Raw genomic sequence first — 25,734 nt, 5'->3', positions numbered from 1 at the left:
CTCGTCTTCAAGTCGCTGCTGCTTTGTCAGAAAACAATATTTGCAATTGTAAAAAAATAATATTTACCCAGGAACTTGGATTGCAGAAGTCAAAGGCTAAGAGCCAAAGGTCAGTCGTTCTTACCCCAAATTTCTGTGGACCTGAGAGTCCCTGGCAGGGGGGATCAGCTGCACCAAACAGGCTGCTTTGCGAGCCCTTTAAGAAGCCGGCGCTGCAGACGGGGAAGGCAGGCGAAGGCTGCAGCCCGTTCCTGGGTGAGAAGCAGGGGCAGGACCCTCCAGGCTGCCCCCAGAGAATCCCTGCTCTGCAAAACAGGGTCTCCCTGGGGATACTGCAGGGACTGCCTGCTTCCAGGCATGAGAAGAACGCTCAGCCTACAACACTCTACAAGGCAGACAGGCCTCCCACAGACAGCAAGGGCCAATATGCTCCTGTATGGCCCAGGCCAGTTGTTCACCTGGGCAGCTCTGTGGATGGGGCCTCCTGCCCGACAGACTTTTATTCTGAGCACTTCTCTGGGGACCCTTCTTAATCCTCAGGGCAGTTTTTGACATCGCACCCTGTGGGCTGACTCTTTTCTAGGTTTAATGGTGGATTGAATGTACTCCTTCATGTTCATTGTTCTCGGTAAAGGCTTGCAACCCGGCACCTTTCCTAACCACCAGTGTATGGGCCCCCTGGGGATGAGCCGCCAGTGAGTTCCAGGCTGTGGTTTTTGGGGTCCTCCACCCTGAGCAGGAACTCAGTGCCTCCTGGGTCCCAGGTCCACATCGCAAGGTGCAGGTCAGCAAGGCTGCTCTCCAGCAGGAGGGCCCTGTGGGGGTGTGAGCACAGGAAAAGGCACTGGAGTAGCTAGAACGAGGCCAGGGAGCCTCGGCACAGTGCGCATGGGCTGCCCAGCGAGAGGGGTCTTGGGTTTGCTAAGTGGGAGCGCCCTGAGGCTCCTCCGCGCCTCTGCAGAGACGTGTGGCCTGTCCCAGCTTCCGTGTTTCACCTCAGTGTTTCAGCCGGCTCATCCTGCTCTGGGATTCGGTAGCTCTCCCCCATCCTCACCTCCACCTTCTGTGAAACCCTTGCCACAGTTGCCGGTCTCTGATCTTGATCTCGTCCAGGTCTGTGTCACTGGCCGGTTCCTCGTGGCCTGTGATTCTGTCTGACATTGCTTCTGGCAGGATCACGGCCGTAACTTCCCCTAGCAATGCTTACGCAGCACGGAGCACAACCAGTCTGAAGAAACGGCTTAAACCAAGGATCTTACCTTAAAGGACCAGGCCTTCGTCCTTGATGGTGTAGACAAACGAGGCGAAGGGAGCCACAGGGGACTTGGCAATGAGGATCTGCACCAGAAAGATCACATTTTCCCCAGGTTAACAAAAGGATCAAGGCCGAGTCTGCTCATCCGCTTCCTACTCTGAGACAGCAAGTGGCAGCACATGGCTGCAAGCCATAAAACTGATTAAAACGCACTGTTTTAGAACTGAACTTTCCAGTAAGTGGTCGCCTCTCAAAGTGCTCATCTTGGAAGGCTGTGCATGTGCTACCAATGCTCTGACACAAAATAACATCTTCTTGAACCAATTCTTGTAGAAAGAGCCCTCATTATTTTATGTCAATGCTTAAATAACTACCTTTCTGCTCAAAGATAAAGCCTGATTCTCTAATTTTATTCATAAGCCTCGTTATTTTACTAAAAAAAAGCTACTGTAAAAAAAATTTTTTTTGCCATTGCAAATTCTGAAAATAAGTTGCTAAAGGCAGAGGAATGGTCTGCTGCTTTGTTGGCCTCGATCCCTCACCATACAGCTCTTCCGAGTTGTCTTCACCCCTTACCGCACGGCTACATTCTCTCTGCAGGTGCAGCACGTTTTCCACAGCCCTTAACTGCGGGTTTGGCCACATGATTTCTTGGGCTCACCGAGAGGCTAGACCTATTTGTTCCAAGCCTGGACCTCAAGAAGCCTATGCGTTTCCACTTGATTCCCTATGCTTCTGCCATGGCCAGTGAAAAGCACGTCCAAGCCAGTCCGCTACCTCAGAGGGAGGGTGAGAGAGATCTGGAACACAGCTGCCCAGCCAGGCTCAGCCTACATCATTGACCTGCCAGGAGATCTGCAGGCACATGAGTCAAATGTCACTTCATCCCTCTGAGACTAGACTGACACACCAGCCACAACAAGATATCAAATATTTGGAGGGGCCAGTACTGTGGTGTAGCGGGTGGGGCTGCTGCCTGCAGTGCTGGAATCCCATATGGGCGCTGGTTCAAGTCCCAGTTGCTCCACTTCTGATCCAGCTCTCTGCTGTGGCCTGGGAAAGCAGTAGAGGATGGTGCAAGTCCTTGGGCCCCTGCACCCATGTGGGAGACCCGGAAGAAGCTCCTGGCTCCTGGCTTCGGATCAGCAAAGCTCCGGCCGTAGTGGCCATTTGGGGAGTGAACCAGCAGGTGGAAGACCTCTCTCTCTCTCTCTCTTTTTCTCTCTGCCTCTGCCTCTCTGTAACTCCTCCTTTCAAATAAATAAATCTTTTTAAAAATGTTTTGAACTATGGTATCCTTCTCAGACAACATGTACTTGTAAGGAGATGGTCATTTGGTCATTAAATCAAAAATCATCATCCCTGACTCATGATCACAACTCCTATGGTTCTATAGAACACTGAAGAATCGATGTACTCATGAATATCATGTTCATGAATATCAGTTTCCTGTTTGACAAATTAAAATAACATCATCAAAAATAGTGACAATTTGGCAGAGAATCACTTAGGTAAGCCGGGAGGCAGGAGAGAGAAGGGAGAGATCATTTCAAGTAACCAAAAGGTGCACACATATTATATCAGGTATCTCAATTCAACAAACATTTACCGACTGTCAACCGTGAGCCAGGGAGGAAGAGCACAGGTTTTCGTCACGGGGTTTGAATCTAGCTCTTCCACCTAATCCACAGGGTGCCTATGGCAGAGCCTGCAATGTCCCCACCACTCATTCCCCTTCTTCCTTTTAGTAAATAACTCCCCACGTTTCGACATTTCTCTGCCCTCTTTTGCAACCAGGTGTGGCTCTGGCTCTGTGACCAATCATTGACTAAGAGAACAAATGACAGGGAAATGTTTTCACGAGAAAGTCGCACGCTCTTTCCATTCTCCTTTATCAAGGGCAGGCACAAGCTCCAACCACGTGGACGTGGACAACAGCCGGGTGACAATGAAGCGAAGTGGGAAAGGAAGCTGAGTGACCTCGGAGAGCGTCAGCTCCTCCTACCTAGGGTCACCTGTGTACTCAGCGCCACTTCTCAACCACTGCATCTCAGATGGCTGTCACTAGACCACGGCCTGAGCGTCAACCAGCGCTGTGACTCGGGGCCACCTAAGCTTTTGGAGCCTCAGTTTCTTCACATGTAAAATGGGGATGCAAACATCAGCCTACGCGGAATTATTGTGAGGATGAAATTAAATGTAGAAGATGCTTGTCGCTGTGTCAACTGCACAGAAGTGTGCAACAACAAGTAACAGGAACAGTTCCAATCAGCCCATCACATAGGCTTCTCAAGTGAAACTTAACCTTGCTCACCAAAAAGCCAATGTGATTTGTGTTCACAGGAGGAAGTCTCCAGTTGCATCTTGGTAATGTTGATAACGGCTCTAAAGTCACCCAGATGAACCTGTTGAGCATTCTCAGAAGCAGTGACTAGAAGGTGCAAGTGGGTATTTACACATTTATGCCAAAAACATTAATTCAGGAGGATTCTTTTTCAGCATGAGATAGTCTGGGGATCGTGCGACTTGAAGTTTTAAGGATGCCCTGAGTAGGGAGTTGACGCGGTAGAACAGTGCTTCCCAAACTCTGAAATGGGTATGAATCACTTGTGGGTCCTGCTTACGTGCAGATTCTGACTCCGTGAGCTTGAGTACAGCCTAAGAGTCTGAATCTCTAGCCAGCTCCCAAGAGAGGCTGATGCTACCACCCTGTTATGAGTACAGTAGGACTTGTCTCCCCAAAACCCATGCAGATGTTTAAACTCTGACATGTTAATGCTAATGGTTGATGGACTGATGGTGAGGTGTGGGGAGTAGGAGATGAGGCTAGTGGGAGATATTTAGGTCATTGGGGGCATGCCCTCCAAGGGTGGCTCTCATGAGAAAGCTATTATTTGAGTTCAAGTTCGGCCTAGGTTCTCCCTGGGTTTCCTGGATCACCACGTGATGGTTCCCCCTCACCTGTCAGGACCAGCCTCTGTCAGATGCTATACAATGGGTATTCCAATCGTGACCTGTGATCTCTGAACTGTAGGCTGAAATAAACCTTTTCTTTTCCAAGAAGCTCTTTTCAGGTATTTTCGTTAACGTAACAAAAAGCAGACTAATGCAAGCCCAAGGACTACACTTTGAGTAGCCAGGTTCCAGGCAATTAACTTGATTAAAGAGTCTAGGCTAGAATAGCAAGAGATGGGAGGCCTGGAGCCAGTCAGGAAGCCATTGCGCTAAGTCAGCGATGAGATGACAACAGCCTAAACCATGTCAGAAAGAATGGGAGAAAAGGAAACAGGAGAAAGATAAGTCCTTTGGATGGAATGGCAAGAAAAGGAAACCAAACATATCTACAGCCTCAGATCTTTATGATCTGTTTGTGGCAACTAGACATGAAAGCAGAGAGCACAAATAAATGCAAATCAACAAAGTACTATACTACACTTCTGATAATTATACTACGATTTTTATTTATGGACTGCAGAAGCTGAGACTCAGAGAAAGACTGTGGTACTCCAATGTGCAGGAAAAGAAATGTGACATTCCGATCTGACACAGCAGTGGCGTCTGGGCCTGGACTTCCAACGTGGTAGACCTCCATCGACCATCTACTGCCCACTGTAGGCCTGAGCCCCAGCCAAGACGATCGCTTAGCTGGAGGGCCCTCCCTCTCCAGGAACTCAAAGGGTTTGCAGGATGGGTCACTCATCAACACCCTGCTGGAGCCTGGGTTCAAAATGAGCCATCACAGAGATGATCTGTGTGCAGTTAAAAGAGGAAGTGATCAGTTATGTCAGATGAATCCCACTGCCCTATTTTTTGGGAAGGAATTTCCAGATTGAGAGATCACAGGGCTACCACCAACATGAAATATCTGTTTTCAGCAAAAAAAATGTTATAAACTCTCTCAACAGCCTTCTGGGTAAAGGGAAGAGCAGTTGAGCTGGACACTAATACCAGAAAGGGGATTTATAGGGACCAAAGAGTCGGTAGCAGACTGGTGAGGGGCAGCATTCTCTAGTAGAATGTACTGGATTCCAGCCTTAGTCCTGTCACAGTCAACACTCTTCCCGGCCTGGATGAGGGCACTTATGCATTTCAGCCATGCAACAAAAATGGAATCCAGCAGAACTGAAAAAAATTGTCACCCTAGTAAAGCTTCCCCTATAAGGAGGCAATACGATAATAAAATAAAAAAGTGTTAGATGATTGTGTGCACAGTGGAGGAGTGGGGTCAGTAAATGAGAAGACCTCACTAAGGAGGTGGTGTCTGGACTTGAGGACCAGGGAATTAAACCCACCGACGGGATGCTGAACAGAAGGGAAGTCACAGAAGACAAAACATGCAGAGGAAGTTCATTATGTGGGATGAGACAATCTTGGTATCCAAAGAAATTTCAATTTGGCTACGCTGTCGGGACAAATTGTACATCTCTTTTAGGGTGTGAGTTTATTGAAATAAGTGTCAAGCCCTGTCCTTGAGAACAGAGCATCAGCTATTGGTTGCAGAATGGCAAAGATGAGATTTAATCTTAAGAAAATGGATTAGGAGTGTTGGTTGGCTACAATTCACTGTAAGTCAGCTCTGGGGCTGGTGTTACTGTGCAGTGGGTTAAGCCACTGCCTGTGATGCCAGCGTGCCATATTGCAGCCCTGGATCAAGTGTCGGCTGCTCTGATTCCAAACGGCTCCCTGTTAATGCACCTGGGAAAGCAACGGAAGATGGTCCAAGTGCTTGGGTCCCTGACACCCAGGTGGGGGACCTGGATGGAGTTCCTGGCTCCTGGCTTTGGCCTGCCCAGTCCTAGACATTGTGGCCATTTGGGGAGTTGAACTAGTTGATGGGAGATCTCTCTCTCTCTCTCTCTCTTTCACTCTCTCTCTGTCTTTCAAATAAATAAAATAATAACTTTTTAAAAATTATGAATTGGCTGTGAGATGCGATTCTCAAAATTCTAGTGTGGTCTCACAGGTTATGTCCACGGAGACCCAGTATGTGAAACGAGGGAGGTGACTGTCCTCCTCTTCCCCTGATCAAACATGGCTGAGGCAATGTGTTTGAACTAGGACCCAGAAGAGAAAATGACAAACAGAAGAACAACCAGAGAACCATCAAGGAGTTTAGATGCCCACATACACATCAATGGACTGGGGCAAAGGTATACACAGGTTTTCTAATCAAGACAGTTTAGCGTCCACCTGAGTGAAGTAGCCCAGCAGATTCCAGGGGCAAAAATGATGTTTGCCATGATTCTTTTATTTTTATTTTTATTTTTTGACAGGCAGAGTGGACAGTGAAAGAGAGCCAGAGAGAAAGGTCTTCCTATTTACCGGCAATGGCCGCTGTGGCTGGTGCACCGCGCTGATCCGATGGCAGGAGCCAGGTGCTTCTCCTGGTCTCCCATGTGGGTGCAGGGCCCAAGCACTTGGGCCATCCTCCACTGCACTCCCGGGCCACAGCAGAGGGCTGGCCTGGAAGAGGGGCACCCGGGACAGAATCCGGCACCCCGACCGGGACTAGAATCCGGTGTGCCGGCGCCGCAAGGCGGAGGATTAGCCTAGTGAGCCACGGCGCTAGCCTGCCATGATTCTTTGTGAATATGCATAGATTCCTTCCTTTTTTGACCTGAATCAATACCCCATGCCCTTGGGCCTTTTACCTTTCAAACCAGAAACTGCCCTATTCTAAAACAAACTATATCACCCACCCCTACCCCCCAGTAGATAATTCAGGCTGTGAGGTTTCAGGTGTTCAGCTATCCCATAAATCTGGAGTGTTCCAAGCTGTGTATCTCGGGTTGTTGTCAAGTGACATTTTATCTTCTGCAATCCGCAGTGCCCTGTAGGGAGGCTTGATGCTCTGGAGTGTGGAATTTTTTGATGATACTTAGCCTGCGGGCAGAGTGTGAAGTTGGCTTTGGAACGCTCTGAGGGGGTCAAAGAAAAATGTAATTGAGCAAGAATGAGTGTAGGGGGCTAGTGCTGTGGTGTAGTGCTTAAAGCCGCCGCCTGCAGCGCCAGCATCCCATGTGGGCACCGGTTCAAGCCCCAGCAGCTCCACTTCTGATCCAGCTCTCTGCTGTGGCCTGGGAAAGCAGTAGAAGATGGCCCAAGTCTTTGGGTCCCTGCACCTGCGTGGGAGACCTGGAAGAAGCTCCTGGCTCCTGGCTTCAGATCAGTGCAGCTCCAGCTGTTGCGGCCAATTGGGGGAGTGAACCAGTGGACAGAAGACCTCTCTCTCTCTTCCTCTCCTTTTCTCTCTGTGTAACTCTTTCAAATAAGTAAATAAATCTTTAAAAAAAAAAATGAGTGTAGATGTGTGGGGCTTAGGAAGACTGCAGCTCCACATGGTGGATGTATGGGACTGTGAGGTGCTAATCTCACCTTCTACAAATAACCAGGCTGTTTTCTCTTCAATGTTTCTTTCATATTAGACCAGCTCAACTTTGCACTCTAATGAGTATACTTCCTCCTCTGTTTACAAAAATATTCATCAATATTTTAGAATTCTTTTTTGTTTAATATTTTATTTTATTTATTTGAGAGGTAGAGTTACAGTGAGAGGGAGAGACAGAGAGAAAGGTCTTCCTTCTGTTGGTTCACTCCCCAAATGGCCGAGACAGCCAGAGCAGTGCCGAATCAAAGCCAGGAGCCAGGAGCTTCTTCCCAGTCTTCCCACGTGGGTGCAGAGGCCCAGGCACTTGGGTTATCTTCCACTGCTTTCCCAGGCAGATCAGCAGGGAGCTGATTGGAAGTGGAGCAGCCCCAGGGCTTGAACTGGTGCCCATATGCGATGCCAGCACTGCAGACCAGGAGTCTTGACCGTTAGGCCACAGTGCCGGCCCCCAGGTGTGTTTTCATTTGATAGAATACTCTCAGAGGAGTGGAGTGGATCTAAAGCAGTGGGCAGTGCCAGTGCCATAGGACTGGGATGGGCAGGAAAGGCTTCCAGGGCTCCACGTGACAATGCTGACGAGAGGGGCACCAGCCAACAGACACTGATCTGCACAACCGTTTGAGTAGGTGTTCTGCAAGTGCTGAAGCCAGGTTCCAACCAGGGCTGCCTGGTTCCAGCTTCCAAAATGGCAGCCCCTGATCTGGCACAAACAGATCAAGCCACTTCCCAATAGACAGTAGCAATAAGAGCATTTATTTCTGCATGCGGATATTGCAGGATTCAAGACAAAAAGGGGATCTCCCTCTCTCCCTCTCTCCCTCTCTCTCCCTCTCTCTCTCTCTCTCCCTCTCTCTCTCTCCCTCTCCCTCTCTCTCCCTCTCTCCCTCTCTCTCCCTCTCTCCCTTCCTCTCCCTCTCTCTCCCTCTTTCCCTCTCTCTCCCTCTCTCTCTCTTTCTCTCTCTCTCCCCCCCCCTCTGCCTCAGCTGCTCCTGGGTTTCCACAGTGGCAGTCTCCCTTCTGACCTTCATCACTGAATGTCCGGAATCCTACTGAGCCTTCCATCCTGTATAAACGCTATCCTTTCCAGGAGCTCACGTGGATTTCTGCAGCCTGGGGTCATCTCTCTAATCCGATCACATGCTGTCTGCACCTCTCTAACTAATGATTCCTGCACTGCTCCCTGTTTTACCTGAATGTACCTTCAGCTCTTTGAAGGAAGGGACCCTCATCATTGTTGCTGCTGTTCCTGGAACGACAACCCGCAGTAGGGCGCCACACAAACAACAGAAGCTCCACTGTGAGATGCAAGAAGGAATGAGTGAGCAGACGCACACACTGGTGCCCTGCAGAGACTACTGACTCATCCCCGCTTTGAGGACTTATCTGGTGCTCTCCTCCCAAAGCCAGAGCAGGAGATGCCCCAGAGAAGGGCAGGCTGCCCATCACTCACTGCCAAGATTCTCAGCCTGGGCAGGCCCAGAGTCAAGTCCTTGGTTTCAGCTCGCTATAGCATCACATGTTTTTCCTGGCCTGATCCCACTTGTAAGAGGCTCAGAAAGTGGAAAAGGAGCCACAGAACAGGAGGTGCTGGGCAGGGGAACCCCAGGACGGTGACGCCTTCTAGGGATGGTATCTGCGTCTTCCTTTTGGAGTTTGGGTGTGACCCTTTCCCGGCAGAGCCTGGGCCAGCTCTTCTTCATGGGTGGCCACAGAGGCCCAGTGAAAGATGTCAGGAACCTGGAATCCGGGCTGTTCTGGAGGCTGCTTTTATGGAGTTCTGGTCCTGGCAGGTTACATGAGTTCTCGCAATAGAGCCCCAACTTCAGGAAACAGTGAGTTACGCCCTTGTGGCCCAGGAAAGCAGCTATGAAGGGGCAGCCATACGCCGAGGGCAAGCTGGCACCAATTCTTCCACTTTCTCTTCCCCAATTCCAGTGCCAGGAAGGCTTCCTTTCACCCTGGTCATGAATCCTCCCTCTCTTCTATTTTCTTCCCTTTCCCACTCATTCCCCCAGATCTCACAGTGGTTGAGGGTGAAGGACACAGTAGAATGAGCTGGCGGAGAAAGGTGAGCAGGATTTCCTGTTGAAGACGCAGGTGGGTAGGTCTGGCTTTTTTTGGTCCCTGCTCTCTGCCATAAAGATGTAGGGCCCAAAGACTCTGCATTCAAAGTTATGGGAGTGAGAAGTTTCTGAGATTGATAACCCAGAAATACGTCTTCGCATTCATTTCAAGTTCCTGTCCTCCTCGTTTTAAAACCTGGTCTCCGTTCTCCCCACCACCAGTGAGACTGTGCGGTTGTTGATGCCTTTCTTGATTGCATCTGATACTTCCATCCACATGTGAGGGTCCTGCTGAGAGGTTAGGGAGGAAACCCACTGACTCCGAAATGTCCTTCAACAGGCACCCTATTATTTCACTTCAACTAGAACTGTGGGCTAATAAAACCCATTGCTAAGTTAAACAAACCTTTCCTCTGGTGATGCCAAGTGTCTGCAACAGAAATTCTTCATGCCAGGGTTTTCCTCCTTGTCCAAGTCTTAGAGAAAGGTTATTTTCTCAGCTGCTTGGAAGCCCAGGAAGAGAGCCAGGGAGGCAAACAAACCAGCTAGTCTTGCATCAGATAATTCAACAGCCTTTTGATAACCTTGAGTCTTCTGTCCCTTCCCCAGGTTGAGCCAAACTCTTCAGGCCAAGGGACAGAAGGGCCGGAAACGCTTCAGACAGGAAGATCTGTGGTTGGAAGGAGGCCGGCGGGTCAGGGGGCTTGGAGTGGACCCAGTGATTCTTACAGGAATTCCCTAGTCGTTGTGCCGAGAGAGTTGGAGGGAGAGGTGGCAGAGCTCCAGGTCTCAGTCCGTATCTGGATCTTGCACTGATCAGAATCTGCTTCATCACTTGGACAAATCACTCTCCATGGAACACTGAAGCCCCAAAACCTACGGCATCGCAGGGTTACGGAAGGAGAGCAGAGGATGAGTTCATGGCATCCACACTGCCATCCCTGAACAGGGGAGCAGGATCTGCAGAAGCGACACAGTGCTGGGAAGCCGCAGGATGGAAAATGAAAGCACAAGTATTTGAGCAGGAATTTGTCAGTGGCCAACGTAACAACGTTTCCTACAAAACTGGGGGTCAGAATACAAACAGACCTGAATCCCGAAAGATTTCCAATTCTAGACCCTGGGAAGAATCGCCTAGAAGGTTTGACTCTGAGGCTACAAGATCTTGGGCCTCCAACATGACCATTATGATCTTTTTTATTAATTTATTTATTTTTATTTTTTGACAGGCAGAGTGGACAGTGAGAGAGAGAGAGAGAGAGAGAGAGAGAGAAAGGTCTTCCTTTTTCCCTTGGTTCACCCTCCAATGGCCGCTGCAGCTGGCACGCTGCGGCCGGCACACTGCACTGATCCGATGGCAGGAGCCAGGTGCTTTTCCTGGTCTCCCATGGGGTGCAGGGCCCAAGTACTTGGGCCATCCTCCACTGCACTCACGGGCCACAGCAGAGAGCTGGCCTGGAAGAGGGGCAACCAGGACAGAATCCGGTGCCCCAACCGGGACTAGAACCCGGTGTGCTGGTGCCGCAAGGCAGAGGATTAGCCTAGTGAGCCGCGGCGCCGGCCCCGTGTTAGTTTTTTAAAATGAACTTTACATGAGGTCTCCCCTGTGGGTAGCAAGGACCCAAGTAGTTGAGCCACCATCTACTGCCTCCCAGGGTGCACATTAGAAGAAAACTGGATTGGAAGTGGAGCAGATAGGACGGGAACCAGGCACTTTGAGACGGGATTTGGGTGTCCCAAGCGGTGGTGTAACCTGCTGTACCACAATCCCTGTCCTTCTCAAAGTGTATTCTAATTTCCTTTGTGATTTATTCTTCATCCCGTTGTTTGTTTAGGAGCATGTGTGTGTGTGTGTGTGTGTGTCTGGGTGTGTAGATGTTAAAATTTGTACACATTTTAGAATTTCCCAAATTTTCACATTAGTGATTACTAATTAGTAGTTCAGTCATTCCATTGTGAGTGAAGAAGTTTGGATGATTTCAGTGCTTTTAAATTTATGACCTAGTCCATAAGCCTTAGCACACTGGCCCCATATATTATCTTTTTTCTTAAGATTTATTTATTTAGGCCAGTGCCGCGGCTCACTAGGCTAATCCTCCACCTTGTGGCACCAGCACACAGGGTTCTAGTCCCGGTTGGGGCGCCGGATTCTGTCCCGGTTGCCCTTCTTCCAGGCCAACTCTCTGCTGTGGCCAGGGAGTGCAGTGGAGGATGGCCCAAGTGCTTGGGCCCTGCACCCCATGGGAGACCAGGAGAAGCACCTGGCTCCTGCCATTGGATCAGTGTGGTGCGCCAGCTGCAGCGCGCTTGCTGTGGCGGCCATTGGAGGGTGAACCAACGGCAAAAGGAAGACCTTTCTGTCTGTCTGTCTCTCTCACTGTCCACTCTGCCTGTCAAAAAAAAAAAAAAAGATTTATTTATTTATTTGAAACTCAGAGTTACACAGAGAGAAGGAGAGGATGAGAGAGAGAGATAGAGATAGAGAGAGAGAAAGAGAGAGAGAGAGAGAGAGAGAGAGAAAGGCATTCTATCTGCTGGTTCACTCCCCAATTGGCTGCAATGGCCAGAGCTACATCGATCTGAAGGCAGGAGCCAGGAGCTTCTTCAGGATCTCCCATGTGGGTTCAGGGGCCCAAGGACTTGGGCCATCTTCCACTGCTTTCCCAGGCCATAGCAGAATGCTGGATTGGAAGTGGAACAGCCAGGACTCGAACCGGCATCCATATGGGATGCCGGCACTGCAGGCAGTGGCTTTACCTGTGACGCTACAGCGCCAGCCCCAAGACTCATTTTATAGTCTAAAATATGGTTTATCCTGGAGGATGTTCCCATGCACTTGAGAAGAATGTCTATCTTCTTTTGTTGAGTGGAGTGTTCTATAGATGTCTGTTAAGTAATAGTTGGCTTATAGTGTTGACCAAGTCTTTTATTTCTTTTTTGAACTTCCATTTGATTGTTCTATTCATTATTGAGAGTGGGGTACTGAAATCAACAATTATTATTGTTTGATTCTCTATTTCTCCCTTTCTTTCTCTTAGTTTTTGCTTCATGTGTTGTGGGGCTCAGTTGTTAGGCATATGTGTGTGTGTGTGTGTCTATTTAAGATTTATTTATTTTATTATTTGAAAGGCAGAGTCACAGAGAGGCAGAAGCAGAGAGAGAGAGTCAGAGAAAAAGAGAGAGGTCTTCCATCCTCTGGTTCACTCCCCAACTGACTTCAATAGCTGGAGCTGCACCAATCCAAAGCCAGGAGCTAGAAGCTTCCTCCAGGTCCCCGATGCGGGTGCAGAAGCCCAAGGATTGGGCCATCTTCTCCTGTTTTCCCAGGCCATAGTAGAGAGTTGGATCAGAAGTGGAGTAGCATGGACCTGAACCAGTGCCAGGGCACTGGCACTGCAGGTGGCGGCTTTACCTGCTCCGCCTCATTGCTGGCCCCTAGGCATATATTTTTATAATGGTTATATCTTCCTGATGGACTGACCTTTATATCATTATAAAATATCTTATTTTTTTGTTTATTTGCAGTGGCGATTTTTGTTTTCAAGTCAATTTTGTCTGATATTATTATAGCCACTCCAGCTCTCTTTTGCTTACTCTTTGCATGATATATATTTTCCATCTTTCTGCTTTTTACTGTTTGTGTCTTATTTCTGAAGGGTGCCTCTTGTAGATAGTATATAGTTAGATCATGGCTTCTTTTTATCCATTCTGCCAATCTTTGCCTTTTGATTGGAGCATTTAATCCATTTATATTTAATAGAATTATTAAATATGCCTATGGTTTTGCTTTTCCTATTCTGTGTATCCTCTGGTTTTTATTCCTCTGTTCTTCAATTATTGCCTTTTTTGTGTGATACATTTTTCTACTATGCAATTTTAATTCTTTTGTTTTTTGTTTTACTATATATTTCTGAGTTATTTTCTTAGTGGTTCCCTGGAAAATTCTATCAACATTTTAACTTACAACAATGTAGTCTGCATTGATACCGCCTCAATTTGGGCACTGTACCCTCTCCAAGCCTTATTTCTGTCATCTCTAAAATGAGCACAATAGTACTGACCTCAGGCTAATTGTATAGATTCATTAGATGAAAGAAATTAATAAAAAATGTGGTGCATCACAAGAAATAACTAAAAAAATGCTAGCTTTTGTCTACTGTGGTGGGGGAATCTTGTGGTGGTAAAAATGTAGAATGTTGGCAGGCTCTATTTTTATTTATTTTTGAAGTAAAAAGTTAACATAAGCATTGCCAATTTCAATTTTTTAATAAATATGAATCAGCTTCATTGTCATTTGAATTCAGAAACTTCAACCTAGCTCCAACTAAAGTAACCAAATACTATACTGGACAATTCCAAGTGACAGAAGCCCATTTCCCTTCTCTGCCCTGCACCAGGAGTATAAAAATGACCAGAAAAACAAGATGTTGAGGAGCCCTGTCCAGTTGTAAATTCCGAGCTCTCTAAACATCCAGTTAGGCAGGCCTGGCGTCCCATCACCATTCACAGACCCAAGAGAAGCAGAGCTGGATGCTCTTGTCCAGGCCTGCAAGGAAACATAGCCAAGCCGAGGCAGCTCTGGACTTCAAGGGTCACAGAAGGAAGGCTGTGGTTGTGTGATTATTACGGTCAGAGGATGCCAGGAACTCAGAGGGTGTGTCTTGAATTCTGAAGCACACATCCCTGTTACATCATGCCTGGGCCACATGGGATTTCCTTTAGTCTCACAGGAACCGATTCAAGGAAGGCAACATGTTTCTATGTAAAGAGGCCGAAATCTGGGCTTGACACATCCAAAAACAGCTGGTCAAGTGGGAATGGTTTGTGTCATGGACCACATCCCTGGCCCTGTTCTGACGGGTGGGGGAACCAACACCGAGTAAGAAATCAGCATGCCCTGCCTTCAGAGCACAGTCACAATGGTTCCTGCTGTTACTGCAGGCTCCTTCCTGTTTCTCTAAAGTCCTCCTGCCGTGGAAAAAGGGCACAGCACAGGAGGGAAACACAAGTAGGACTTCAGATGGTTGGGGGGTACCATGGAGAGACAGCAGGTAGTCTTCCCGGGCTTTCCTTTGGAGTACAAACCAAAGGTAGGTGGAGCTAGTCTCCGAGACAAGCACAGTGCGCTGGGAGAGAGTTGGGAATGCATGCCGTCCTCGCTACAGTGTTGTCAGGGCACAGCCAGACGCTGTCGGCCCAGTCTGCTGGGGAATGAACATGCCTTTCTCCCACAGAAACGGGCTCAAGAGGTGAGGATGCGCATGAGAGGGACTTCAGAAGGGACTTGGCAAGCAGAGCTTAAGAGCAGCCAGGCCGGGTATGCAGGGAGCTGAAGGACTGCCGTCACTCTTTGGGAATCCTCCAGATTCGAGCATCACAGCGCTTAGCAGGCTTGGGATAATCACAACAGCGATACGAGCTGGCATTTCTTAATTGAGCCCGGACTGGGTGCCAGGCGTACTGTTCTGAGATGCGTGATCCTCGTATCAACTTTATGATGTAAATATTATTATTAACCCTGTTTTGCTGATGAGGAAACTGGCACAGGTCAAACAAGGGCTGCTCACGCCTAGGACACTCACTTTCAGAAGCCTGAGAACGAGTGGGACCACCAGGCAGCCACATCTGGTGTCCGATTTGAGGGGCGACAGAAGGCCCCTGGTCAAGATCTCCCCTCCCCCACTAACGTGGCAGGGCCTGGAATTCTCATTAGAACCATACAGACAAAATCTGTAAGTCCAGGGGCTCTTCTTGGCTAACACACGTGTGCTACCACGTGGAAGAGGAGCACGCTTTGTAGAATGAATTAATTAGATTAATTAGATAATTAATAGATTATCTTGCCTGAAACACAGGGCCCGACACTGAGAATACAGCTGGGTATGGACCATCAAAGGGGTCAGATGTTGTCCAGTGTTAAGATGTGCCCTGGTCTAGGAAGTCTAGAGCAGGTCCTATGGGGCCCAGGATGGCCAGGCCCGGAGATCGCAAAGGTAGGAGGGGAAGTGGGAGTCTTGCCATTTTGCCATCACGCCAAGGATGAACCTCTTTCAGAATTCCTAGCACCCTTTTACAGTATCATCATCCAACCAGTCCTTGCTATTGTTAATGTTGACTACACCAGAGGATGATGTACCAGGCTTACCAAGCAATTGTTTTTCTTTTTCCCCCTCCCTATCCCATGGATATGGCTTTATGACTTCAGGTTGTACAAGAGCACACGTGTGCTCCAAATAAGTCAAGCAATATGGAGGCATGAGGAATAAAGCAATGAGATTCTCCTTATGTCAGCAAACACAAAGCAGAGTGTGGGGGTCAAGCTCCCTCTCTCACTAGGGCCCTACAGATGGGGAGTCAGGAAAAGAGTCCAGAAAATCTGGCCTTAAAAAGTCCTAAATTCACAGTGGGTGTTTGGGCTAGTAGTAAAGACACCAGCTAAGGGGCCGGTGTTGTGCAGAGGGTTAAATTGCCACCAGCATCTCATACGGGCACCAGTCTGAGTCTCAGCTGCTCCACTTCTGATCCAGCTCCCTGCTAATGCACCTGGAACAACAGCAGAGGAGGGCCAGGTGCTTGGGCCCCTGCACCCACGTGGGAGACCCGGATGAAGCTCCTGGCTCCTGGCTTCAGCCTGGCCCCATCCCTGGCTGTTGCAGCCATTTGGGGAGTGAACCAGCTGATAGAAGATTTCTTTCTCTCTCGGTCTCTGCCTTTGTTTTTTTTTTTTTTTTTTTTTTCCTAGCTTCCTGCTCATGTGCACCCTGAAAAGGAGGAGGTGATGACTCAAGTAGTCTGTGCTATCTAGGTAGGAAACCTGGACTGGTTTCCTGGCTCCCAGGTTTGACCTGGCCTACTCTCCTCAGCCATTGTGCGGACATTTAAGGAGTGAACCAGTAGATGAGAGCTCTGTGTCTCTCCAATAAGTCATTTAATGAATTAGAAAATAAAAGTTAAAAAGTCCTGAAGTCTTTTGGTGCCTTCCTAATGTCAGCTTCAGTGGGTCACTACTTGCTGGGCTTGCCTACCAAGCAGGCGGTCGCCTTCCCGGGGTGGACACGGAACCTCAGCCTGGCCTAATTAGCAGGTGCAGCCCTGTGACCAGCCTGTCTTGCTCTGCTAAGGTTCCCATCTGAAATAACAGCTCTCAATTTCCCCCTTCCTTCCCAAGGAGTTAATCATATTTTAGACATAAATGTGAGCTCTGCCTAATTACCATGGGACAAAAGCTTTCATCCGCAAGGGAAGAGCCCAGACGAGTTCTCTCCAGCGCTCCGGCAGAGTAAGGGGGAGGAATGACGACAACCACTCTGATGACACTGTGGATTCCTGCACACAAAGGTGGCAGAGGCATCCCCAGGGGAGCCAGTCAGTACGTGGAGGAATGAGACACCAAAGAGAGTGATGGACAGTGGACACCCAGAACACAAACCAGGCCCGGCCAGGTGAGAGCTTGAAGACCTGTGCCTTCTTGGGCACAGCTGCAGGACCTCTGACTGGCAGGCGTGCCGTGGTGAGGGATGATGTGTGGCCTTGGGGACAGCCAGGGAGATAGGCCTGCAGACATCTCACTGCCCTACACTGGGATTTATTTAGGGACCTGGGACAGTTTCCTGAGCCACCTGTACAGTCGGGATCATAACAGAGAGGCCCAATGAAGGCGAGCCCTACTTCCTAAAACATTTAAAAATAACAATTACATTTAAAGATCTGTTCAGTGCAGAGCAGTAGAAAACACCTTTTATGGAGCCTTTGTAAAATGTTTACTGTGCTCTTTGGAGTCCCCAGACAGAGGGGTTAAGCAAGGTTAATGATGAAGCGAAGCATGGGTACAGCATCCATGCAGTGAGTTGGTGATGTCTGAAGTGAACCTATACTGCAACTTCTCTCATCTGAATCCCAAGTTTTGGTGTTTTTTGTTTTTTACATTATGTTTTCGTGATATGAATTTAAGGAACACAAAGTATCACCCACATTAAGAGCATCCTCCTCTTGACTGCACTTCTTTTTTTTTAAGATTTATTTATTTATTTGACAGTCAGAGTTACACAGAGAGAGAAGAAGAGGCAGAGAGAGAGAGACAGAGACAGAGACAGAGAGACAGAGAGGTCCTCCATCTGCTAGTTCACTGCCCAGTTGGTGCAGCAGCTGGAGTTCTGACTGCATTTCTGTGTCCATACCATGGGCTACGGTGCTGCCCTGGAAAATGATGAGTCAGTCACGATATTTGCATGGACAGATTACCCACAATGCATGGATCATTTAAAAAGCAGCTGGCATAACATTACACTTAGTGAGTAATGCATTTTTTTCATAAATGCACAGAAACTGTCTAGAAGTTATATAACTGGACAGTTTTCCCTCCTGCTCCATTATTTTGTATTGCTTATCCCTTTTGTCACAGCTGGAATGCATTACTTTTTGTTCCTCATTTGAGAATAAATAAACAAAGGTGGGCAATGGCAGAGCAGTGAAGACTAAGATGCCATTTGGGACGCCCGTGTTTGAGCCCTGGAACTGCTTCCAATTCCAGCTTCCCGCTATGTGTACTCTGGAGGCAGCAGGCGATGGCCAAGGACTTAGGTTACCACCACCCAAGTGGGAGACCCTGGCTTTGACCTGGCCCAACCCTGGCTGTCATAGGCATTTGGGGGAGTGAACCAAAGGTTGGGAGATTTCTCTCTCTCTCTCTCTGCCTTTCAAACAAATTTCTTAAAAATAAAAAAAATACACAAAAGCATCCTCTGCCTTATATAGGCAGGGAAAGTCAAGTTGAAGGCAGAGCGAGTTCCCGCCATACTCGGTCAGCAATCAAGCCCGGACGTGCAGTTTGTTATTGCCAGAGATATTCTGCTGAGCAGGGAGAGACTGCAGCCGAGAGCCACTGAGCGCACTCATGCCAGAGTGAAAATACAAGACCTAAAAAGGGCAGACACACTTTGCAATTATATAAAACCATATTTACAATACGTATAAGCAATGATTACTTAGAACTGAATGACTTATTAAATGTTATATTAATTCAACAAATATTTACTGAGTATCTCCTATACCCCAGGTGCTGAGCTGGACATTAGGGAAAACAAAGATGAATATGAGGAGGTCCCTGCCCATAAGAAGCTAAAGGGCCCAGCTTTGAGGTAACCCAGAAGGCCCGGGGCATCAGACGATGACACTTGCTACAAAACACTCCCGTCCCCACTCAGGGCTTGGGAGAAACAGCAGTCCAAGGCTTCAGTGCTTTAAATGCCTGGACTTCTATACTTCTTCAGATTAATCCGATTAATACATAAAAGAGATGCCCCAGTAGGGTAAATGGATCACATCACTACATAATCTTAGAGGGAGCGTTCTCTCTCTGTTAAACAAGCAAGACCCCTGCATGGACATCAGGAGTCCTCACCAGTGGATTACCACGTTTTTAACTTCTGGAAAAACATCCTTGGCTCTCTCACACCGGCTTTGCAAACCCATCAGCAGGGCTGCTCAGTCTGGGTTCACCTGCCACCTTACCCTCTCCAGGACACTGTCAACCCTGAGCCTGCTGAGCACAGCTGGCAGGGGCGCCACTACTCTCTCTCCCTTGGATGAATTCTGACAGGGCCCTGCTTAAAAGTCACTCCCTCTGCAAAGCTGCACTTCACTCCTCTCTCAGTCTCACGCAAGATCACCCCTATGCATGGTGAAGGAGCCTCAATTATAGATTTGCATCTGGTCAGCCATTCCGGGTGTTCAAATACAGAAACATACAAGACCATTTGGCAAAGAGCTGCTGCCCTGAGTCCCCCAGGTGTCCCATGGCTGCATCTGTCCCACAACTGCCCTACATGATCCAGCGACTAAGGGGTATTGATTGCCTGGTGCCATATAGGGGGCGGCTCCAGAACCGATGCCCCTTCTGCCAGGCCTGGCACCTGCTCTGTCTGGTTCTTTCCTATACAGCGCCAGTCATGAAATGTTTTTACTGCCCTCCTGGCCATCACACTGCCTGTGGCTGGGATTTGCCAATCCAGCTGGATTTTGCAAATTATATTTTATTCGTCTTTGCTTTTTTTCCCCCGAGCCTAACCCAGAACACAGTAGATGATCAGTAAACATCAGCTTGCTAAATGAACACATTTCCAAAAATTATTACTAATGTCATCATACTTTATTTGTTGCCACTTTTGAACTGGAAAGAATATTTTACAGCCCATCATTAATGATTAAGTGAGACCAAGGCAGGAAAAGTTGCATTTTTGTAGTGGAAGCAATGACTTCAAGGATTTCCATCAAGTTTCAAATGTGGCAAAGAAGCCATGGATAGAATGGCTAACTAAAACTCCTTCATGGTTTTTTAATTGCTTTTTTCAGTCAGTATTTTAACTATCCGAACCATTTCAAAGCACCTCATAAGGAGCCAGAAAAGCTCCTTAATGTAAGTTTCCTGCTTTTTCCTCTCTACTGTGGTGGGAGTGAACAATGAAAAGGAAGCCGGGGAGGAAAAAAAGAAAATGCATGAGGAAGAGGGGAAGGAGAAACAAAGGGATGGAATAATCTAGAAAGAGGTAGACCTAAATAATCGAAACTCGTTCCTACCTAGTGGGAAGATCGGTAGCCACCGATTCAATGACAAAGCTTATTATTAGAATGAGATATGCACTGCCTCACGTTTTAGAGAACTACAAACATCTAACGCAAGTATTATTTTATACTCTTTTTGTTGTAGGTAACAGAGATGTAATTGAGATCAAAAAGGGAATTTGTGGACTCACATAACTGGAACGTTTAGGGACAATGAACCGCAGGCACAGCTGGATCCAGGAGCTCATCCGATGACCTGAGGAATCCTCCTCTTCCTCCCCTCTGGAACACCCTCTCTCACTATCTTGGTTTTGTCTGACTTTGGGTTGACGGCATCGTCATTCTCAAGCAGGTTCTCTCTGTGTGGTGCGATCACAGCCAGCAGCCGCTCCAGGCTTACGCGGTGCCAATTTGGCAACCCTGGTTGTTCAGCAAAGTCCCAAGCTCGCTCTCACGGGCTTCGCTTGCGTTAACCCACTACTGCCAACCAACCTTTCTCTGTAGAAAGGGACTATGATCCTTCCATTGGCCAGACACGGAGCCAGTGGGTATAATCAGCCCTGCGCAGACGGCATAGGCCAAAAATTGGAACGTGGTGCTTCCTGACGGGAAAATTGTGGTGCAGGTATTAAAAGACAGGGTCAGAGACCAAGGGCAAACACAAATACCAGATGTCTACCGCACTGTGGCTGAAGCAACGCAGCCTAGAAGCCAGGAGCCAGGCTACAGTCCTGATTTTGACTTCTCCTCCTAGCATTTATTAGCTGTTTTAGCTTTAGAACCCTTTATCTCTCTGCCTATCTGTGAATTCGGGGTAATAAGACTTCACAACAGGATTGTAAAAGCCCACCTCACAGCATGTGGTAAAGATGATGTTGTAATAGCTCTTACCATGGCACAAAACCGGAAGCTATTCGCGTTATTGTCAGCACGCCCTGGGACAGCTATAGGGAGCAAAAAGGCTACAGTGGCAATGAGGAGGAAAGACCTACCTGGCTACCACTTGGATGCCAACCCGTGGCACACGGCCTCACTGTTCTGGCCCCTTGGAGTCAGCTTGATCTTGGCACTTGAACAGAATCCTTGCACCCAATTCCTTAAACGCTTCCAAGCCCTACCTGGCCTTTGTTCTCTGCTGTACTGCATGAGTATGGTAGGATGGACGGTCCCTCTAGTTCCCTACATTAATCACTTTCTGTACACCCGTTCAGACTTTGGCAAAGTCCTAATTCCATGTTTCCCAAATGCAAATGACGTGACTTGAAAATGGCTGCGGCCCAGTTACAACTTAAGGTGGCTCAGCAACCACGAATGCTAATTGCTGTTATTTTTATTAACTGTGGCCTAATGTTTCAGGTGCAGGAAAGCCCGTCAATCTGAAGGTGTATCTGCAGAATTACACCTTAAATTGGTAGATAATAATTAAGAACTACAACAAGCAATAGCAAACCTCTTTGTGACTGAATTCCTCCAAGTATAAATGAGGGTAACAGTACATATCTTACAACAGTGTGCTGATCAAATGCATTATTATACTCAGATCACTTTTGTACCTCACAAATGGCTAAGGACTTGATAAAATAGCATTTTTCTTACACTTCATTGGAAACGTGGAAAGTAGTCATGTGCAAACCTTTCCAAGTAGGAGGTCTTTTCCTTCTCAGAGAAGGAGAGTTTGAGAGCTCTTACAGACTGCAAGCCACAGGAGGCTGGGAAGAGAATTCTGTGGTCTCGTCTCCTAACGTGTCCCTCTGCTGTGAGCCTTGTGGGCCAACTCTTGAGCCTGCACACAGTGTGGACACGAGAAGACATTCTGTCTTTCTAGTTGGCTGTTGACTTTGGGCTCCATCATGCAGCTCTCTGCCTACCTCTGGACCTCAGACACGGAGCCAGGAGGGGAGTAACTTGCCAGTGTTCAACTGCATATCAGAGAAAGCCACGGAGACAAAGAGCTCCACAAGGAACCTCACAGCCGCTCTGTGTACTGCCAAGCCATGGCCTTAATGCACGGATATGCCTGCAAGCCAACAGCCAGAACCACACAGTTCCACTGGTTCACTTAGCTGTGGCATTTCAACGCACTGAGGAAGCTGTTCTTTGGGTTAATGTCTCATTGTTAAAAGGTAAAAACAGAAACTCCTCTCCACTCATCAGAAAACTGGTTTACTAAAATCACTACGAGGACATCTGCCCTACCCCAGCCCCTACTGTGAGAACAGCTCTGTTGCCTTGTGTGATCAAACAGCGAAAATCCCAGCTTTCCCCACTGGTGATCCTTGATTTCCTTGTGGTCACTCTTTCCCACAGGGCTCACTTGGATGGGCCAGCATCTGCATTCCAGGGTAGGTGCAGGCCTGTGGCCAATGCTGAGTCTGTCTCCACCCCACCCTCTCTAAAATGAAACACTTTTAAGAGACGGCTTCATTTGTATTCCAATAGCTTTTCAGATATTCCCTAATGTCTTTTACCTTCAAACACACAAACAAAAGGAGTCACCGTTCTTCCCATACATGGGACTTGCTTGTTTCTTCAAATGGTGCCCTCAAATTCAGTGACTACATGTTTTCTGCCTGGAAGCTGTGATGATTTGAGTTCTTAAAAATGTCTCCAATTGGAAAGCTACCCAGAGGACTTCACACAAGAGAAATTCTGATGTTACAAATAGGAGCTTGTCATCATTGGAGATGTTTACTTCACTTAAGTCAAAATATATGTTGGGCATCTCTTCTTGGCCAGGCACCGGGCTAGGACTTTAAGCCAAGCAGCTAGTTTGACAGAGGTGGGCACTTAAAACCATGTGTAGTGGGAGCCCAGAACCAGGCACCTGTTTGTGGTGGTTGACAAAAAAAGGTAAAGGAATGGGCTCACCAAGGGCAGGCCACAGAGAACAAGATTGCAAAGTTCTAGGCACCACGACACACTGCAAAGCCTTCCTAGAAACATATCAATTGGGAACAAAAACTAAATCCTGAGTACAGCAAAGGTAGCTAGCACTAGTATCTTCTTCATAGATTCTGAATACTCAAAATTCATCTCTCACTACAAGAGCTTTCCTTCTTAGAAACACGAAGTTTTATTTTGTTTTGTTTTAACAAATCTATGTTTGTTAAATGCAGGATATGGCAGCCGGTAAGAAGAAGAGACTTATCCAAGGTCGGGCCGAGGTCAGCGCCCTGAACTCTGAAACGCAGAGGACATGGAGGCAGACACCACGATTCCTGCCTTTTGTGTTCCAATCAGACCACCCTGCCATCCAAGAAAACCAATCCCATGTCTTGGTTTTGAGCATTTGAAAATGGAAAGAAATGTGACAGGTCAGAATCTCAGATTCCCTGGCTTTCTGATTACTTGCAAATCCACACAAGGCTCACATATCACTCCTCTCGAGTTGTGTCAGCCTCTGAATTTGTTTGGTTGTCAAGTGAGTGATGAAAACTTAAAAGCTATGTTGATATGTACAGCATGTGGGAAACCACTCCCAGGTTCTCTCCGCTGTGAAAAGGCCAGAGGCACACACACACATTCTTACACCCCCGGACAGACCCATTTGTCCCCTCGTGCATACATCCAGCACCGTCAGACACTCTGCTTAAAAACGACGCTGTGTGCTGACTTGATGGGAAGCTATGGGCTAGGATCTCAGACACTGGCCAAGAAAAGATGGGATCCAACCCATCCCTAGACCACAGGAAAAATACTTTCAACCACAGAGCTGGCTGCAAAATACTCTTTTTGTAGGAAACAAAATGTTTCCAGCCCTGGGATTTTGGGGGAGGGGGGTGGGGAGCGGGGGTGTGCTTTCACTGCTATTGAGTAGCAAAGGCAACGGCTTAAGCAAGAGGCCAAGTAAACATCTCGGGAAACCCAAGCCGGGCTCCTCTGCGGGGAGAGTAGAACAGGGTGAATGAGCAGCACCCAGCGGAGGCACTGGCCTTTTAGAAGCTTTGGGGGAGCGGCAACCCAGGCAGTGCTCTAGCTGTTTATGACCTCAGTGTAAGCTTCCTTTCCTGCAGCTCTGCTTACGGACCGAGTGGTCTCAGACAAACGACTTAACTTTTCGGAGCCTCAGGTTCTTAAGTGTCAAGTATGAACAACAATAGTCATATCAGAGGCTCCCATAAAGAATATACGAAACACACACAGAAGCTGCACAGTGTCCCTGCGTATAGTAGCACTCAAGAAATGGGATTTGTTAAGATAGGTCCACTAACTCCTACAGGTCACTATGGAACTATTGTGATGGGCCATTGGAATGCAAAAAATCCCTTAGAGATTAATAGTAACTCTCCAGCCCCTATACTTTATTTTTTATTTATTTTTTTATTTTTTGACAGAGTGGACAGTGAGAGAGAGAGACAGAGAGAAAGGTCTTCCTTTGCTGTTGGTTCACCCTCCAATGGCCGCCGCGGCCAGCGTGCTGCAGCCGGTGCACCGCGCTGATCCGATGGCAGGAGCCAGGAGCCAGGTACTTATCCTGGTCTCCCGTGGGGTGCAGGGCCCAAGCACCTGGGCCATCCTCCACTGCACTCCCTGGCCACAGCAGAGAGCTGGCCTGGAAGAGGGGCAACCGGGAAAGAATCCAGCGCCCCGACCGGGACTAGAATCCGGTGTGCCGGCGCCGCAAGGCGGAGGATTAGCCTAGTGAGCCGCGGCGCCGGCCCCCGGCCCCTATACTTCATAAATAAGGTAACAGTCCTGAGAGATGGAAGAGTCTGACCACATCATCCAGGCAGCTGTAGGCCTGGGGACAGGACCCTGCAGACAGGGTACAGAGAGTAGAGCTGGATTTCACGCACATCATAGGAGATTCCATGTGAGGTCAGGTGACAACAGACCTCAGGTTGATTTTGTGTCTGTAAAAATCATCCAGGGATATAGAAGTGAAGGCTGACAGCCTCACCTCCAGAGCTTCTGATTCAGACTGGGAAAGCCCAGGAATCTGAATGTTTTTGTAAGCTCTGCAGTTCCTAGAGGGATTTCTAGAGGGATTTCTCTATTTGTCAAGAAGCACTTCTGGGTTGGTGTTGTGGTGCAGTAGGTTAAGCCTCCTCCTGTGGGGCCAGCATCCCATACAGGCACCTGTTTGAGTCCTAGATGCTCCACTTCTGATCTAGTTCTCTGCTAATGGCCTGGGAGAGCAGTGAAAGATGGCCAAAGGGCTCGGGCCCCTGCACCCACGTGGGAGACCTGAAAGAAGCTCCTGGCTCCTGGCTTCGGATTGGCCCAGCTCTGGCTGTTGCTGCCATTTGGGGAGTGAACCAGTGGATGGCAGACCTTTCTCTCTCTCTTGCCCTCTCTTTGTCAGCAACTCTGCCTCTCAAATAAATAAATCTTTAAGAAGAAGCATTATAAAGGGACATGATCAGCCAAATATCTAACCGAGTAGAGGGTTAGGGTTGCATCCTGCCCTTTAGTATAAGCAAATGAAGTGGCAAAGAACCCACAGATAATGAGGAATATTTCCATTG

The 25,734-nt window shown here is 48.1% G+C and overlaps 1 protein-coding gene across 15 annotated transcripts in view; it reads right to left on the bottom strand.

The window, feature by feature from the left end:
• The window catches only part of RAD51B (RAD51 paralog B), a 682,004-nt gene that overhangs the window by 61,400 nt on the left and 594,870 nt on the right, over positions 1-25,734 (bottom strand). For 10 of the 15 annotated variants that reach the window (XM_051826348.2, XM_070065142.1, XM_002719555.5 and 7 more), the window contains one exon: positions 1,260-1,338. The exons of 1 other annotated variant lie outside the window; for it this stretch is intronic. In XM_051826348.2, the coding sequence (XP_051682308.1) occupies positions 1,261-1,338 (78 nt within the window). In that variant the 3' untranslated portion in view covers position 1,260. Of the gene's footprint in view, positions 1-527; positions 816-1,259; positions 1,339-25,734 lie in introns of those variants that run through there. 4 more of the 15 variants (XM_070065140.1, XM_070065136.1, XM_070065139.1 and 1 more) reach the window with 3 other exon arrangements.

Source organism: Oryctolagus cuniculus, chromosome 20, assembly GCF_964237555.1.
Source record: "Oryctolagus cuniculus chromosome 20, mOryCun1.1, whole genome shotgun sequence".
NCBI classification, from domain to species: Eukaryota; Metazoa; Chordata; class Mammalia; order Lagomorpha; family Leporidae; genus Oryctolagus; species Oryctolagus cuniculus.
Note: the sequence above shows the minus strand (reverse complement) of the source record. Positions and strands in the feature narration are given on the sequence as shown.